Source organism: Diadema setosum, chromosome 7 (assembly GCF_964275005.1).
Source record: "Diadema setosum chromosome 7, eeDiaSeto1, whole genome shotgun sequence".
NCBI lineage: Eukaryota > Metazoa > Echinodermata > Echinoidea > Diadematoida > Diadematidae > Diadema > Diadema setosum.
Genome location: NC_092691.1, coordinates 7007089 through 7024677, shown reverse-complemented (window position 1 = coordinate 7024677; position 17589 = coordinate 7007089). Strand labels below are relative to the sequence as shown.

General features: G+C 42.6%; 1 protein-coding gene across 3 annotated transcripts in view; it reads left to right on the top strand.

Moving 5' to 3' along the window:
• The window catches only part of LOC140230334 (repulsive guidance molecule A-like), a 139846-nt gene extending 124725 nt beyond the window's left edge, over positions 1 to 15121 (top strand). For all 3 annotated transcript variants that reach the window (XM_072310485.1, XM_072310487.1, XM_072310486.1), the window contains one exon: positions 14089 to 15121. In XM_072310485.1, the coding sequence (XP_072166586.1) occupies positions 14089 to 14802 (714 nt within the window). In that variant the 3' untranslated portion in view covers positions 14803 to 15121. The remainder of the gene's footprint in view (positions 1 to 14088) is intronic.
• The last annotated feature ends 2468 nt before the right edge of the window (positions 15122 to 17589 follow it).

Sequence of the window (17589 nt, the reverse complement as noted above, 5' to 3'; positions counted from 1 at the left end):
TTTCATATTGAAAGGACGAGCGACTAGGCATTTGTCCTTCCCTTGTTTGCTCCCTGCATTGCGAAAATATCACGTAAGCAAATAAGCCTTTGTTAGGTCCAGTGCGTTAAATAACTTACACACATCGAGCACAAACGAGTGCATGCTTAGAACTGAACGCAGGAAGAGTTAATACGGATTCACCTTCTGGCCGAAATAACAAAAGAAAACTTTACTTAAACAGAAGAAGAAGAATAAAGAGAGAAAGAGAGGGGCATTTTATAGGACAGAAATGGTAATATTACCGCGACATCTCAAACTAGTAGTATAAGTACAGCTGTATTTAGAAGCAAGTAGCATGGTGGCATCCTACTTTACAGTTTGAAATAGTTGACACATGGCTATGACGTATCGTGTATTGGCCGTTTTATTTGCGCTTCAAAAATGATACCAAATGCGACCTACATTATAGGCCTATAACAATAGATAAATGATACTTTTTTACCACTACCAAAACTATCATCAAGGTGAACTGTATTCAGTAAAACGGAGAACCATGGACGTTTGGCAACACTTTATACAGCCAAGGAGCTAACCTCCTTCCTTCAGCGTGAGAGATGTGAAAAACTATTTTACCGTTGTACTTCCGAGAGAGTGGGGAAAAATAGTGGTGTAACCCAGAATTCAAATACTGAGTAGTGTGGGGATTGCCCGACTATGGTTTGATCTTCACGGATATCTCTCTCCTCTGAAAATGGAAATAGAAGAGAGGAAATAAAACAGCGAATTGTAATGGGTTCGATGGGTTCTTCGAAGGCAACTGCACGCCGGAACATCTGCGCCGACGTGTCATGTCTCTTAGTATGGTTGCTAGGAGACCGAAGAGGAGAGAGGAGGGACCTGCTGGGAGCTGTCAGGTCGAGTTTGGGAGGAGAACTAGACATGAGCAGAGGACGTTTAAAGGGCGCCCTTTTATTCCAGTTTAACTCGACCTCAATGAGGTTTAATAGAGAAAAACACAATGACCCTTTGAATGACCAAGGAAATATCCAGTGTGGGGATTATTTTTTTTCCAAGTGAAATTTGTTTTTATTTTAGTACGTCTTCATTCAGTTTAATTTCTTAAGTTCGGTAAACACAAATGTATTGTTATTTATGTCCTTTTCTATGGATTCCCATGCTCCTTCGTTTCTCGCTCGTGAAGCAGGCGTGTTATCATTGGACTGAATACGTCCCCTTATGGAAATTAATGTAGATGATACCCAAAAGTTCATCATCATACTGTGAAAATCAGCGACTGCCGTACGAAAACATGACAACATGAGACGCGCAGTCTTTAAGATCGCCGGAGAGGTATACGTTGTATAGTCTTATCGCTTCATACCTAAATTGAAGTGAATAACTGCTCGATTTGTATTGAGACGAGGTTGTGAAAAATAATAGCATTGGTGTGTTGGAAACAGCGATCATTTACGCGATCTATACTGCAGCTTCCTCACACAGCTCACTCGGTTGTTGTAAAGAGCTTTAAAGTGACACTGTACGATGCAGTGTTAAATATAATACTATGCTCGGAACTTACACACTTCTTTCACTATATCATGCCATGTCGGTACAGTTTGTGTAGTTTAATTTCCGTTGCTGTGTACATGTTTGAACAAATTTCTTATCAATATGTGAAATGGTGATAGTTGTTCGGGAAGCGATTTTCGTACCAATATACAGTCACCTTAACTTAACAACCCCTTTAATGTATCGGTCGGGACGAATATCTCTTAGCCCAAGGTAACTCCAGCTCTGTCCCGCAGAGGCCAGGGCGCTGCACCCCATTGCTCCCCGCTGCTCCTGCCCTATCCGACGGGATGACATGGTGAGAGGTGAGGTGATGAGGGGGAGATGGTGATGGCAAACAAGTCATGTCCTTCCTTGAACTTCGGCACAAAGCTCCCCGCGCCTTCTACCACGCAGGAACTTACCCAGCTTGTCGACCCCGTTACACCAAATCAGTGTTCTCCTCTCAAACACACGTTCCAAATGTATGCGAGCACGTTGTCAATATATTCATCGTTGGTCCACCTCACTGGTAATACCCCTGGTAATACGTGTAGCCGTCACAGCATAGAGCGCACAGTGCCAATCAAGTTTGAGTCGGAAAGGCCTACATGAAAACTGTCCATTGTTGGTTCGTGACGACGCTATTAAATCATATCGAACACCGGAAAATGAGCTTACAGACCATCTGTACACAATAATGCTGTAATGATGTTCATTATATTTTGCAGGTCGGTACGGAGGCGTCTGTCGTTTCTGAGCCATTTATTTCAGTCATTTGGGTTTTTTTTTCCTTATGGTGGTATATTTCTCTTAATACTACAGGAGCCTGTATGATTCAAATGGGCTCGTTACTGACTGCTACAGATGTTCTTGTATTGCAAGATATCATAGAGTTGTTTTCATTGTGCAGTCTCTGTATAGTTTCCCATCATGCTCCTCTGCCTCTAAAAGGAGCGCGTGCACGTATTTTTGTGAATGATGGACCGGCTGCCGTCCGTCGGATCCGCGATCCCATTATCGTGCATGTGGCAGGCTGCTATCTAGAACGATGTCAGAAAAAACCGGATGAGTTATGGGATTTGGATGAAAGGCGCGGGAGATAAAGAAATCGATTTATGAATGCTACGGGCGGAATCGCTCACCATTGCCAATCTCTGTTCACTGTCTGAACTCTGCGCCTCCTTTTGTGGGATAAGTGTTTGGGGTGCGATCATTGCTGAAACACCACTGTGTGACATTAAATTGCGTGGCAGTCGGGGGCAAAAGTAAAACCATTCTTCTTTTGTCGCCTTTGAATCGTGGTAGAAGAGTGGTAGGTCTCCACTATTTAATGACATTTCCCACAGACGTGCTGGTACACGTCATAACACGATTGGCAAACCTCTCTGGTTCAAATTGAAGTTTCTTTTGATTAAAATATAATAATCTGCAAAACCTTTTACCTGTGAAAATTAGATTAGATCTGGATCTCGCGATTCTATCAGCAGTCAGCTATACTGTTAGTATTGATAGAGAAAATGCATTTTGAGAGGAACTATACTAGGATAGATTTTTTGTTTGTTTGTTTTTTGGGGTCGAAAGATTACTCGCACAATTTCTCTCAAGTTCTTGGTGATACTGGACAGGTAGGCCTTAGTCAAATTTATTACTCTCCGGCGCGCAGATGCAGATGACAGTTGTATAGGAAACCGATACTAACATTTTGTTTCTCTCAAAACTGTCAATCCTGTGTATAAGCTCTTTCCGGGTCTGATGCACGGAGAGTTTTAGTTCCGTTGTTGTTGATTTTTTAAGAAAAAAAAAAAAGACAAGGTTATGCATTATGAAGGGATGCTGATTTTGTTGTTTTTGTTTCATCAAATGATTTCTTGCCATGCTCTGCTCGTTTTGCTGTATACCGGTTTAAACACGGTAACTCTTTTTTTTTTTGAGAGAGAGAGAGAGGAATTTCAGACAATGTGAGGATTTCCCTAATCCTATCAAGTCGGGCTACCTATAGCAGCCTCCCCCCCCCCCCAACACAAACACACACACACGCATCCTCAGAAAGGTCAGTACATGTGCACATTCCCGTTCTGCACTCAAACATACCTATGGTTTAATGTAATGAGATTCCCTCAAACAGATTTGCATCTACAGCAATGACGATATCGCAAAATCCGATTTGATGTTGAATTGCGTTTGTTATTTGATTAGGAGCGTTTAGCTCAAGCCCATAGCTGCAGTAATGTGTATATCGTGTGCATTGTAGTCTTAACCTATGTTGACAGAGGAATGGCACGTTAAGTTTCTGTAGATCATGGGTTTGTTTGTTTGTTTATTTATTTATTTATTTATTTATTTGTTTATTTATTTATTTGTTTGTTTGTTTTAAATTTTTTTAGAGAATCAGTATCGAAGTGACAGCCATGCCGTTGGAGTTCTAGCCAAATACAGACCAATTCGAACAGGCCCTTGCAGAAACAGTTGGTTTTGTTTCAGCTTCACGACAACCTGCGGCTGAAATGACCCATATTTCTACCCTACACGCAAGGACAACTTTCCAATGCGTCCTGAGTGAAATGATTATCAGCAAAAGCTTACACTTTTATGTTTTAAGCTGCAAGCAGGAAAAAAAAATCAACTTGATGGAGAAGAATCGACCCTGCCCCGACAACTACTCATATGTAATGATTGAAATTCGAGAGGCATTGTCGCTTTATTATTGGTCGTCTCGGTGCTAATATTGTTTCGCCAGGAAACGGGACGAAATCAAGCATTTGCTTGAGGTGTAGATGTGAAGTTCAAGAATAAATCGAGAATGATAAGAAATGAGTGCATTGACGAGATGGCCGACAAAAGTGTTCCATGCATGGCTCCAAATCTTCCCCTGTCTGAGATGTTACCCCAGCGGGAAGACTCGGGGCGCAGCTAGCTACCCGACGCCACCACTGATGGTACTTCATGTACCGCGATGCATTTTCTTTTAAGAGAGCGAACATCGAACCTTGTTCAGCTTACAGAAATGACAGCGATATGTTTGTATCTATATTACTTGTTCGGTCTCCTTCCCCGCGTAGCGAAACGGAGGTTGAAAAAGTAACAAGACATCTTGGCATACGAAGTAGGCCTACTGTGTAGAAGCGCGAAACCGCCTGAGATTGAGACTTGAGACGCCTTGTTGGTTTTAAATCAATGGTACACGGCGCTCCGAGGCATGCATAAAGCTACCTGCAATTCTGCGCGCTGTTGCTAGAAATGCACAATTTTTTTTTTTTCGGGACCTTGACCTTTTCCAATAACTTCACAAGAGTGAGTTTTCCAATAATTAGCAGCAGTTCGTGCACACTCCCTAGAGTCTCTATAGTAAACTCATGCAGGTGCACTGAGCTAATCAGTCGAACGATGAGTCTAGAAACTGTTAAACCACCAGTTTTTTTAAGTGAAACTATGATAGATGAACCGAGATGAAAATAATAACTGCAATCTTCACCAGACCAGTTCTTGCTCTCCACTGCCCCAATTGAGAAGCCGACAGGAAGTGCAGCGGCTGGCGTATGTCATCTTATACCAGGGTGGGGCCGGTCATTCCTTTCTCTCTTCTCGCTCAGCTTGTACCGAGAGTCCGAAACTCAGATTTACTATCATGACGTGGCTGAGGTGATTAGTCTTACATTTTTATGGCGATATTTTTGTCGTAAATCTCAGTCGGGTCTGTAGACTGTCCCCCGTGTTGTCCAAGTTTTGAAAAGGTTTTGGTTGGGCGGAAAAACAGAACTCAGGAGAGTAAAAAAAAGAAAGAAGAAGAAGAAGAAGAGTTTTTATCGTGGGCTGTACTTTCTTCCTCGGCGTCGCCATGTATTTCGTATCATAGTTGTCAGAAGTCGGTACGTTGTGCATAAATAAGTTCGCAGTAAACAATCACTAAAAGAAAAAAAGTGTGGTATTGGTATTGCGTATATTCGTGGTGTGTGTGTGTGTGTGTGTGTGTGTGTGTGTGTGTGTGTGTGTTGGGCGCCTGTCTGTCTCGCCATGACATTATGTTAAGTAGTTGACAAGTTCAAATTCGTGAATTGATAGTTATTGTTTCGTAACATGCAACCGGTCATATATAAGAATCAACTAATCTAATCAGGGAACAGAGACGCCAACGGTTATTTTTACAGTGTTTTGCTTTGTTTTGTCTTGTTTTGTTTTGTTTTGTTTTGTTTTTTGCCAAAAATACTGCAAGTTTCATTAAAAATATTGTTTTCCTGAAATTTTATTATTCGGACCTATCTGTTGCAAGAGAGGTAAAAATACTGATTTTCCTCCAAAATACGCCTTTTCAGTCCTACAGTGCTGTTTAATAGGTTGGCATCCCTGACGGAGGTAAAACTAGAAGAAGTTGGATGTAAAAGGCAGCCATGGTAATTGTCCTCAAATCCCTTCTAATTTAGTTTCTTCAAGTAAATTGGACTATGATAGTCTTCATGAAAGCGCTATCATGTTTTACTTTTACTAGCATGGAGCTACGAGCCCCATTCATGCTAAGAATTAGCGTTGGAAAAGGGTAAATATACGACCAAGCAAAATTAGTACCTCCTTGATCTGATCAGGAAGGTTCTAGCTCGCCTTGTATAAGGGGTATCTTCTTGATCTGATTATGGTAGGGTCCATGATCTGACCATGGAGCTACTGAACACACATGGTCTAACCAGGGAGGTGATCTCACCTCTCTGGTCTAACCCATAACCCAGGGAGCGTTTCCTATACATACACCCAAGTGAACTTCCACGCAAAGGCATCGTACGGTGCCGACAAAGAACCAAAGCCCCTTTCAGGAGCAAGAAGGCGAAATAATGCAGAATTGAATCGTAGAGTGCAAAGGGGAAACGAACGGTCCGACGCTTGTAGCTCTCCTGTGTGCCGAAATAATTATATGGGTTTCCTTCCCTTAATTGTCGGAAAACTTAGTATCGGAGGCAACTTGTACAAGGCTTCTGTGAATCCGAATTTGTCGGTGTGGAACGTCCTGGCTAATTAGTTGCAAACGAATGAAATGTATACAGGGAATTAAGGCGAAATGGTGTGTGATACTGCGGTAGCAAAATTAGTTCATAGTCAAAATACATTGTACTGTCACGTGATGTAAAGAAAGGTGCATTAGGAACCACCGTATTACCTAATTTCTCTCTTTATCTATCTTTCTCTCTCTCTCTCTCTTACACACACACACACACACACACACACACACGCTCACGATAGATATGCGCCACTATGTTGCTCCGAAAGAGCGATTTCAAATTGAAGATAGAGTCACGGTTTCTCGGAAACGTCTCAATGCCTTCGGTTCGGCCCATATAAATTGCCTTGGACTTCACGGAAATCAAAGAGAGTCCCATTTGTTAAACTTCCATTCTTATTTGCCCTCGTACCGTTCTTTTTCGTTTTGAGTTGGAGTACCTATATCGCTGAACTGCAAACAAGTGTTAGTGAAAGTGGAAGTCGTTGATACGAATGGGGTGCCGTAGTTGTCGTCACCCAGCCGACAACGCCTCGCCTCCGGGCAACACTAACCTTTGCCCTTTGACCTGCAACTATCATTCCGACTCGATAGAGTCACATCGTGAAGTTCAATTGGAATCAGAGGATTGATGCGGTTATCACAAATGCCCCTTTGTGTCATTCTGGGTCGTTATTTCAGATATATGAAAATTGAGTATTTCGGCATGCTGGTGTCGGGACGATTTCGAAACTCCGTGATGTCCGTATAAAGGAGAGATTGTAGGCCCTGAAAGTTATGATTGTCATCGTATTATTACCATCATAATCACTTTTTGTTATTTCAGTAATATAACATAAACATTATAGTTTTATGACAAGTTCTACATATGCCTATAGCATGACTATAGCAATTTTACTATCAGTTTAAAGGCTAGATGACGACGCTATACAAGGAAACACGTTACCACCGTACCGTTTTCGTGCTAAAACACTAATATAGGTATGTACGATGTTAGCATTTAAATATGAATTTCGATGTCAACCGTGACTGATATCAAACCAAATATATCGCCGTTACTGAGTCGATTCTGTCACCACGCTAGTCTGCCGGTCTGTCGTATTATGTCTGTCCGTTGCGATTGCTTGTCATACACGTTACTGTCATAATTTAAAGGAATATAGATTGCGGTGTTCACTAGAAACGTGAAGCAAGAATATATTGATCTGGAGGTGTGATCTTTCGATGTGAGCAGAATCCTAGATATGGAGCGCAGTTGCGCTTTAGAAGAAAGAAAAGCATTGTCTCTGTGACAAGTTATCATTTAATTGTACATTTCCTTCTTGATTTTATTGCCAACAACTTTTGACGAGAGGTTCGTGTTTTGAGAAACAGGCGTGCTTTATAGAGGAGGAATAGGTCCCTGGAAATAACGGGTCCTTCAGTTTACTAAACTGGGTTGCGCGCACTTTCCATGCTGCCATTGTGTGCGCGATCAATAGTCCAACTTTCCAATTACCGACGCGATAGAAAACTTGTTTTCACGTGGTTATTGAAAGGCCTTTTCTCGTCAACAAAATGACAAAAGATCCGCCATGTCCTTTCACCCCCAACTCCTTTCAATCATGTTATGTGTGATTGGGGGAGGGGTGCCAAAGCAGCAGGGAAGGGAGACGGGGGGGGGGGGGCAAGGTGAGGAGGGAAGCGGAGGGTTTTGTCACTTTTGGAAAATTAAAAATGTGGCGTCAGTGAAACGTCAAATTCCTCCCTACCTGCTTTCAGCGGAGATGTCATTTCATCATCCACTTTTTGTCCCCTACATCTGATGTTTTTGATGTTTTGTTGGATTATTATTTGTTGGTAATTCAATGTGGTGATTGATTGTAACGGATTCGTCGATTTGTGAGTCAGTTGCATGGGAGCCTATTTCATGCGGAGTGTCGGTGGCTTTTTTTTGGGGGGGGGTTGTGTTTTATATGTTGTTCAGGTTACCTGGGACATCACTCGAATTGTCTTGAGATAATATAACTGAGCTATAACCGTAAAAGAAGCTTAATCAAATTTACCAAGGAATCCCGAAGTGTCTTCCTAAGCCTTCTATAAGTCGATCGTTGATTGGTTATAGTGTAATGTTGTACAAAATTGTAACCATCAGTAAAAGGGTAATCCTCTTCAGCGATAGGTGGATTATTAATCAGATTAGGTTTTTGTTGAAGAAGAAGCTGCCTGTCCGTCCACCCTTCGGTTCTTGCGTGTAAAATCCTAAGCGATTTTCGTCCAAAATGGCGGACTCATAATCTGACCTTTCACAGCGCGGCTGTTATTCACTGAACGAGAAGTTCTCAACACCTCGCCCTTATAGTCCCCTAAAATCCTGCCATAATCTACCCCATGGCCCGCAAGAAAGAGGTAGTAAGGAGGGTTTTTTAATCCCTTTATTTACAACGATCTACCTGAAGGTTTGTCGTATTTGTTCCCGAGGTCTGGCGGTATTGGAACAATGGCCAGGTGTAGCGTACGATCGAAACATACAGCTTTGTCCGCCGTAAAGGTCACCCATAATTTCCATTTGTCTTTCCCAGTGCTGTACATACATGTGTGTGTGTGTGTGTGTGTGTGTGTGTGTTTGTCCATCTGCCATTTTGTGCATAGAGGCTATGTATGTGCACGAGTGTATGAAGTAGATGTGGTTTGTTGTAGCTGTTGTTGTTGTTGCTGCTGCTGCTGTTGTTGATGATGATAGTAATGATGACGTTGTTGTTGTTTTTAAGCACACTACGCTGATCAGGCGTCCATTATAGGCATTTCAGTATTTCTTTTGAGTTTCCAGACATTTTCCTGAACAAAATGTATACCTAGTGCTAGGACCGAGTTGGAGTAGGGCTGAAATTACTGGGGCCGACTGAATAGGAGCCCTGTTGAACGGATGGTTGGAATGCGGTCGGTTACCACCAATATGTCAACAGATCATATTGGGTCGTTCTGGCAGCAGACTTCCAAGGAAATACCAGACAACGAGTCGTTATGTCGACTCTCGTATCCTCCGTTCACCCCTCCCCGGCTTCTTACCTGTAGACTGTATTCCCCATCCCCTATCCCTACCTTGATCCCTCCCCACCCCTCTCTCATAATTTTATACCCCCTGTTCAGACGCAAGCCAGTCTACACCAAAACTCGATAAGTCCCTTTCCTTGATTTATTTATTTCGCATAATGATATTGGTAAACTGGACACAATAATGTCCATCTGTGTCATTGCTAGGGGGTGTCATAATATACTATTATGCAAAGTACAAAACTTTCTCCGATGAGCATACTAAATAGGTATTGTAACTTAACAAGTCAGTAACGTAATGCTCGTGAAATTCCGACTTGCAATGATGTTACAGTGCATTAAATTTTGTAGTACTAGTAGGCCTATAGTGTGATGATTACTAGTAGTGGCGGTTTAGAGTTATGCATAGCCGAGCCTTAATTGACTATGAATATCAGGACTCTGATCGAGGAAGAACTCGTAGGTGAGAAATAAAATGAAAGCTGAGTTTGAGCAACAGACGAATGCACTTAAAGGAGAATCACGATCAAGTAAATGAGGACGTTGTGTAAAATTTGCTGACATTGATAAACTGCATACCTTTCGAGTCATCAGTTGTGTTGTTGTGTATGTATATTGCCAGTGTTGAATGCTTAATATACCTTCACAAGGATTTGGTAGCAACATTTTGATACGACGATGACATACTTCAAAACCACACTAACCAATGATGATAGGCCTATATTATTCTTCATAGAACTAAAGTGCTCATTCGAGAAAAAGAAAATCAAACGGGTAGGCATATTTCACTGCAGTCATTTTACCGGATTTCGCCAATTTTCATTTCTTTTTAACTGAGCTGATGTACAACGCTTCCGTGTAGTCTGTTGCTGTAGTCATTCGAAACAGCCATGCATCATAGGGTACGATTTTTTCGACCATAGTACAGTATACTGCATTGCATATGACAAGGAGAAGAGCAAGCCCTTACACACGCTCAGTCATAGATTTGAATAGACAGCATCGGTTAGCTGTTGATAAGTTACTCGAGACTCGAGTGTAACATTCTGTGAGCCTTGTGTTATGTGTGATCAAATGTCGATCACGAGTGAATAGGTTATCTAGATTTACATCTCACAGTCAATAGCAAGTGACCTTATCAGGGTACTGTAATGTAACAGTACTGGCATTGTCGTAAAAACTTGGTCTGCACAGTGTCTGGTAAAGGCAAGGGAGGTACTGAGCCAGAACCTCGTGTACCTCCTCGGTAAAGTTTGGAGGCTGGATGGTACATGTACCACCAAGTTGTATACCTCCTTGTTAGTGTGTATTTGTGCGATGTATGTTCGGGCTAAGGAGGTTTACTTCCTTGAAGTTGTACAGGCAAAGCTGGTTGACGAAAGGCGGCGGGGACCTCCAGACACGGAAGATGGGGGTTATCACAACATTGAGCTGTGAACTTTGCCATGTTTTATGACGTAGCTAGGGATGTGTTTCGCCGGGTTTTAACTACTCCCGAGAGAAGGGTTATTTGTCATTGCGATACGGGACGAGCGGCTTGGCGGGCGGACATTTTTTATGACATTCACCTTGGAAGTTTACGCTGTAATCACTGCGCGAGTTGTGGGGCTGGAGGTTGACTGTTCCCTGTTTTTGTGCATTGCGGCTGCAAGTTTGCGATCTTTCGATAAAACCATTGACGCCTGGCCCGTCGACTTACCCCAGGGGTGTCCTCGATCCAGACCAACACTAGTTAGTGCCCCCTCATCCATGCCCTCATGTCATTCCTTCTCAACCCCCCCCCCCTCATCCATTGACACAACATGGTGGGTTTCCAGTAACTCGTGACAGAGTACTACACAACGAGAGCTCAAGTGAAGTGAAGATAGTATCTCCTTGGAAGGACTCATTCAGCACTAGTATTATGCCATAACGTAACTTGAAGACATTCCCTAGACCCTCCCGAAGATTCATAATCAACGAAGCCAACATCGTAAGGGCAATGCTTTTATGCTGTGAGGATGTTTTAAGTTTGCTCAATAAAATCATGATAGTCAGTATCACATATGCTATCGGATAGTTAAATCGCATGAAATATTGGGCTTATCGTTGACAACTGATGTTTTGATTTTGTCGGCAGCGAAATTTGTTTGTGGCAACCCCTACATGACTGTCGTGGCACAGCCAGAGAGGTGTCACCAGGTTCCCACCTCCCTGGTGTCACACACCTTCTTGGTACAACCGAGGAGATAATAGGCGATCCTACTACATTACCTCCGTGGTATAACCAAAGGTTTGCATTATAACTCCTTGGTGCAACTGTCTTGGGGCAACACGCATTTACCGCGGGATTTGTCTCTCGCGGGAAGAAGTAGGGACCTACGCGTTTGGCTGTTGAAGGAAAATTTTACAGAGTTGTCGAAGGTATCTTGATGGCAGTATAGCCATGTTGTTGTTATTCACATGATAGCGTGCTTGATTATCGCAGTTTACTCGACGTCGGGTCTACACGAGGATATAGACTCTTACGAAGGTGCATGATAGCCGACATGAGGCCTTATCCTCTTTGCACAATTTCTATGGCCTACCAACAGCCAGTAGTGAAGGTATAAGCTTTATACGAATGTAGGAGAAAAACCTTTTTGTGTGACTTCCTGTCAAAGGGCGAAGAAAACAGCCGGAAAAATAATAAAGTTGATAATGCCTTGAAGAAAAAAAAAAAAGAGGGAATGAATTTGATGAACAACTATGATAAAGGAGGGGAAAATATAATCCACCCCAATACGTGGAATTATCGAGCGGCTAAAAGGGGCTCTGTATCCCGCCATATTTCGCGCCCGACTTGAGGAGAATTTTATCATCAATATCCTGTTATTACGGTCAGGTGACAAGAATGAATAGAGTTCGTCTGATAATGAGCCCGAGGGACCGGGTTTTGTGGCCGTTCCCTTCTCTTTTTTTTTTTTTTTTTGGTTGGCTGGTGCTCGCTGACATTGGTTTCGCTGCAGGTGCGTGGGTAGCTCCATGGTTGGATCAAGTTGGAGCAAGGAGGTACTAGGCGAGCTCGCCTAGTACCTCCTTGGTTGGAGGTTGATTGGTAGAAAATGCAACGCCGCGAAGACGCACGCACTCGACGCGCGCGCGGAGAGGGCGTCTTCTCGGCGAATGACGCCTGGCGAATATTTACATGTAATTTTATACAAAATATAAGTGGCAACTAATGGTTATTTCTGCAACACACGAAGTAAATACGAGTGGCGTTTGGCTTTAGAATCAGCGAAGTTGGTGTACAATATCTTTGTTAATGAGCATTATAATTTCACGCGGAATTATTAGTTATAGGAAAGTTGGGCCTACCAGGTGTCAATATTGTAATGCCAATATTGGTCATGGCTTGTTGCTTTATTGTTATTGTTTTGGTAGTGAGTCCTCATATTTCACTGTTGCAGGCACTCGCTCGGATCGATGTGAAAAATACCTTCCTGGTGCCAGTGTCCCGGATGTAGTCACTCACGAAGAGTAAGCGCTTCGCGAACCGTTACCTTTATATTCTCATTTGTCTACCGCTCTGTTTGTGTGTGTGTGTGTGTGTGTGTGTGTTTGTGTGTGTGTGTGTGTCCTGCTTTATTCTTCGTACACTTGGCCTTGCCTTCATGAAACGCAAGACACACATAGGAATGCGGTCAGGAGTATCACATGGGGTCAGACGGCGAAAAAAACTTGCCTGATTTATGCGCAGGTAATGCAGCGGCTATTGGGGGAACACGAGTCAACGGCGACGGGACAAATTTGATCGTTGTAGGCCAAGTGTTGAAAGCGCGGTTGATGGAAAAAGCAGCAGGGGATACCGCGCCGAAAGCAAGCAGGCAGGCTGGAGCGCAGGCGCTCTTTGCAGTGCCTTTGTGCACACCGTAACTCTGTCTACCTTGCTCTTACCACGGTGTAAAAAAGGGCAAGACCATTATAGGCTGTGTTCTTAGTTGTTTTACCAGCCGTTTGCTATAGGTTATTTGTTGCTTTGTGGTGGATAACAACTTGTGCACGGTAATATAGTGGGAGTTTTCATACATAGTAATAGATTTTAAACAGTATCTAAATCAAACATTGTGTGCTTGTTATGCAAGTCTCTTAGACCTTATCTCTTGCTTTGGTCCTGGTGAATATGAAAAGCATCAACCCACCTACCAAACTCCTTGGATTCCATTTGTATGAGCGACGGAAGTTGAGAACAGTGGATAATGCCCGCTGATCATATTAATACATAATAATTACAATTTTTATTATACAACGTACTGGCAAAGTTTGGATCCTTTCGAAGCCCCTTCCATCATTCATATTCCACTCGATGCGAACGCGCAAAACCCCTGATTTCTTAGCGAGCTTTGTAATCACATTGACCTTCACGCTCACTTGTCGATAATTTCACACTTTATGAGCCGGTCAAGGTAACTGAGGCGTTTCTGCTTTCATTTCATTTCATTCGAACCACTCGATTTTTTTCTCTCTCTCATTCCCCATTACTAATCTCCCTCTCTTTCTCTTTTTCTCTTCCCTTGCAGTTGACAGTGATAATCAAGCCGCATAGAGACGGTGAGTGCGCCGAGCACAAGCAGTACCAGGCTGTAGCAGGAAACCTTCCGGCGGTATTCTCCGACGGCACGGTGACCAGCGGTCGAGAGCAGGGCGTGGTCATCGTGGAGGTGATTCCTGGCGAACACGTCGAGATCCACATCAAGTACATCGCCACCCTCATCGTCATCCGCCAGGTCGGCCGATACATCACCTTCGCCGTCCGGATGCCCCAAGAGTTCATCCACCACTACGGCGCGGAAGAGATGCAGCTATGTGTGCGGGGCTGCCCGCCCTCGGAGCAGATCGAATACGCCAGTTTTCTGAGTGAGACCGCCCGGGACGATCGCAACTACAAGGAACTCCGCCAAGGGGCGATCGCCAAATGCCGCCAAGCCCGCGTCATCGACGACTACCTGGACTCGTGCGTGTTCGACCTCCTCACCACGGGCGACGCGAACTTTACGCGTGCGGCGCAAAGCGCCCTCACCGACATCACGCGGCTTCACCCAAATGCTTCCATTCTCCTGAAAAACAGGACTAGTGTGTTTGAAAATGCATCCTTCCCAGGATTCACGAACGTTGATGGCGGTGCACCGCCGAGGACATATTTTTCGCACCTTTTGCTGTTCAACCTAGCGATGGTGCTCCTGTCAATACTCACCAGTAGCTACACGTCATCCTGGTGTCATATCCAGCGGTGACACCCTTACCCCGCCCTATTTTATATGCCCCTTCCCCCTAAATCCCATATTATTTTGTATATTATTTTGTAAAAAATATATTATATTAACTTGTATTAAGATATATTATATATGTCATACCATCCTGAGCCGCTCACTGCTGTACATACAAGTTATTGGACTTATTTGGAATACTCCCATTATCAAGTTAAAAAGAAAAACCAAATTTGAAAGAGTAATAGAAATTAATAATTAAAAAGGGATGAAGACTGCAGTTATGTAAAGCTCAGGGTATATTTGCAGACATGGCTTCGCAAAATTGAGAATATAATATGTGAAGAATTGACATAAGCAGTGTCGTTGCAGTTTTGTGGTGTCCTGAGAGTTGTGTTTGTGTGTGTTTGTGAGTGTGTACGTTTTTAGTTTGTGTGTGTGTGTGCGCGTGCGTGTGTGTGTGTTTGTGTGTGTGTTTGGTTGCTCCATGTCACGATTGATACAATTCTATGAACAGGGTATTTCAAAGGGGGGAGCTGTATACTCGTCAGTAGAAAAACGAAAAATCGTGAACAAATTATGTTCATGAGGGATGACAGAAATTATCTTTTAGATGTTATGTTTCTAAATAACAATCACGAATCATTTCCTATAGTCCCAAACTTGAAGGTCGAATATTCCTTTTGCTAACGTCACGTAGTTTTACACGGGTCAAGAATAATATCTCGCAAAATCGTCTTACCGTAATACACCTCAGAGTTTTGGAAAAAGAAATGAAACACTAATCCCATGTTACTCGAGAGTGCGATCCTTTTTGTACCAAAATATCGACTGAAAATTTTCTGACTCTAAGTTAATTCACTGGAAATTTACAGTATGTTTTCCCCTCCATCATAAAGAAATTTACAGTCTTATCATCGTGAGGAAAGGTCTGAATTACCTACCTCTGCACTTTACCAGCTGATGATATGAGTCTAATTTTCAGGGTTGCAAAAGGAACATACGAACTTTATATAGATAAATACAAATGATGGTGTTAGTTATAGTATGAAGATAGCCCATAGTAGTCATTATATTTTCATATAAAAGAGGCGTTTGTGGTCCATGTTAAATGACACGTTCACCTTCTATAGCACATTTGAAATGAGAAAAAACAGTAGTATTAATAGGACACGTAAGTGAAAGTTTGAGGAATCCATTCAAAAGTTATGAATATTTGAAGGTTCTGTGCCGTCATCCCTGGATAAGAAGACTACTACAACTTGTAATGTCACATGATTGTGTAGAACGATATAAAGAATATATTAAGAGAATTCAACACATTTTCACTTTTCTCGCTTAATGAAATAACACTTGACTTGCCGCTTTCCGAAGGAAGGCAGGGAGAGTAATATCTCCCTTAACATTATGTCAGTGACAAGTGGAGGGAATGTGTTTGTTTTTTTCAAAAAAGAGTAAATTTTGTGAAATTCTCTTTATGTTTTCCTTATATTATTCTACGCATTTGACATCACAGGCTGTAGTACTCTCCTCACCCAGCAGTGACTGCGCAGAAACTTCAAAAACTCATAATCTTTGAACGGATTGTCCGATTTTCCTCAAACCTTCACTGATGTGTTCTACTAATATTGCTGCGTTCATTCAATTCACATGTCTATGAAGGCGAACTTGTCGTTTAATTAAATAGTTACATGATGATTGCAGTAGTGTTTACAGTGCTGTGAAAACTGAAGTAGCTATGATCATGTGTGACGTCGGGCACTGCTCTCTTGGCATCGCTCGATGAATGTAAACAGGGATTATCATTTTGAGGTCACCTTAATAACTCTGGATTTCAAGGGAGATTTGCGAGTCATCTGGAATTTAGATCGCGCAGAAAGGGAAAAGTCTTGGTAAAGTGACTTGTAAATCCTTCGCATTTTCCAGAGATGTTCCGCTACCCTCTATAACAGTGAGGACACACCAAAGGACACACACGTACGCGCACGTGAACGCACGTACGTGTGCGCGTGTGCATCTTGCAGTCAAAACATCATTCTTCTTCAGGATTTAAAATGTGAACAGCTAATGATTCGATATTGGCCTGTGATACAATAGAGAATTGAGAAGCGTCTGACATGTCGCCCTCTCAAAAAATAGCCAGTACATTTTATTCCGGGGGGGGGGGGGGGGGGATATTAAGGGTACGAAGTAACAAAGTGGTCATCGACACCAACAAAATAGGCGCTTTCCCATTTGCATCTTTATACAATTAGCAAGATTTTATCCTCTCATTGAGAGTTTTAACTTATTTTTAGAACAGAATTAAACTATGCTACCGCCTTCCGCCTAACATTTTGCTTCCATTACGTCAAAGTTGCTTCCCAAGTTGCCGTCGCCTTTTGTCAGGCCCCGTGGATATTGGGTTTATATTCCACACTGATTTGTTCGAAGCTATCGCATTAGAACACCGAGGTAAGGAGTATAGGCCCTGCGTGCAACCGAATGACGTCAGTGTATACTCAGTAGTTGCTGATGACACTCGCCCTTGTTAGCTTACAAATAACAATGCACATCACAGGCCGATAAAAAGAATGATCTACCCGGTAGTAACGTTTTGATAGTTTGGAACACAGGAGGCGAATTTACAGTGTGTTTTGGATTGTTGAATACGGAGGGGTGAATAATTTTACTAACGCCCAACTACGTAATGTGCATTACTTGTCTTATAAATTATGACAATATTAAAATTCCGTGGCAGCCTCTCTCTTAAGATACCAAGGGCCAGTATGAGCTACACAGAAACTATTGCAATACATTTCCCAAAGTGCAGGT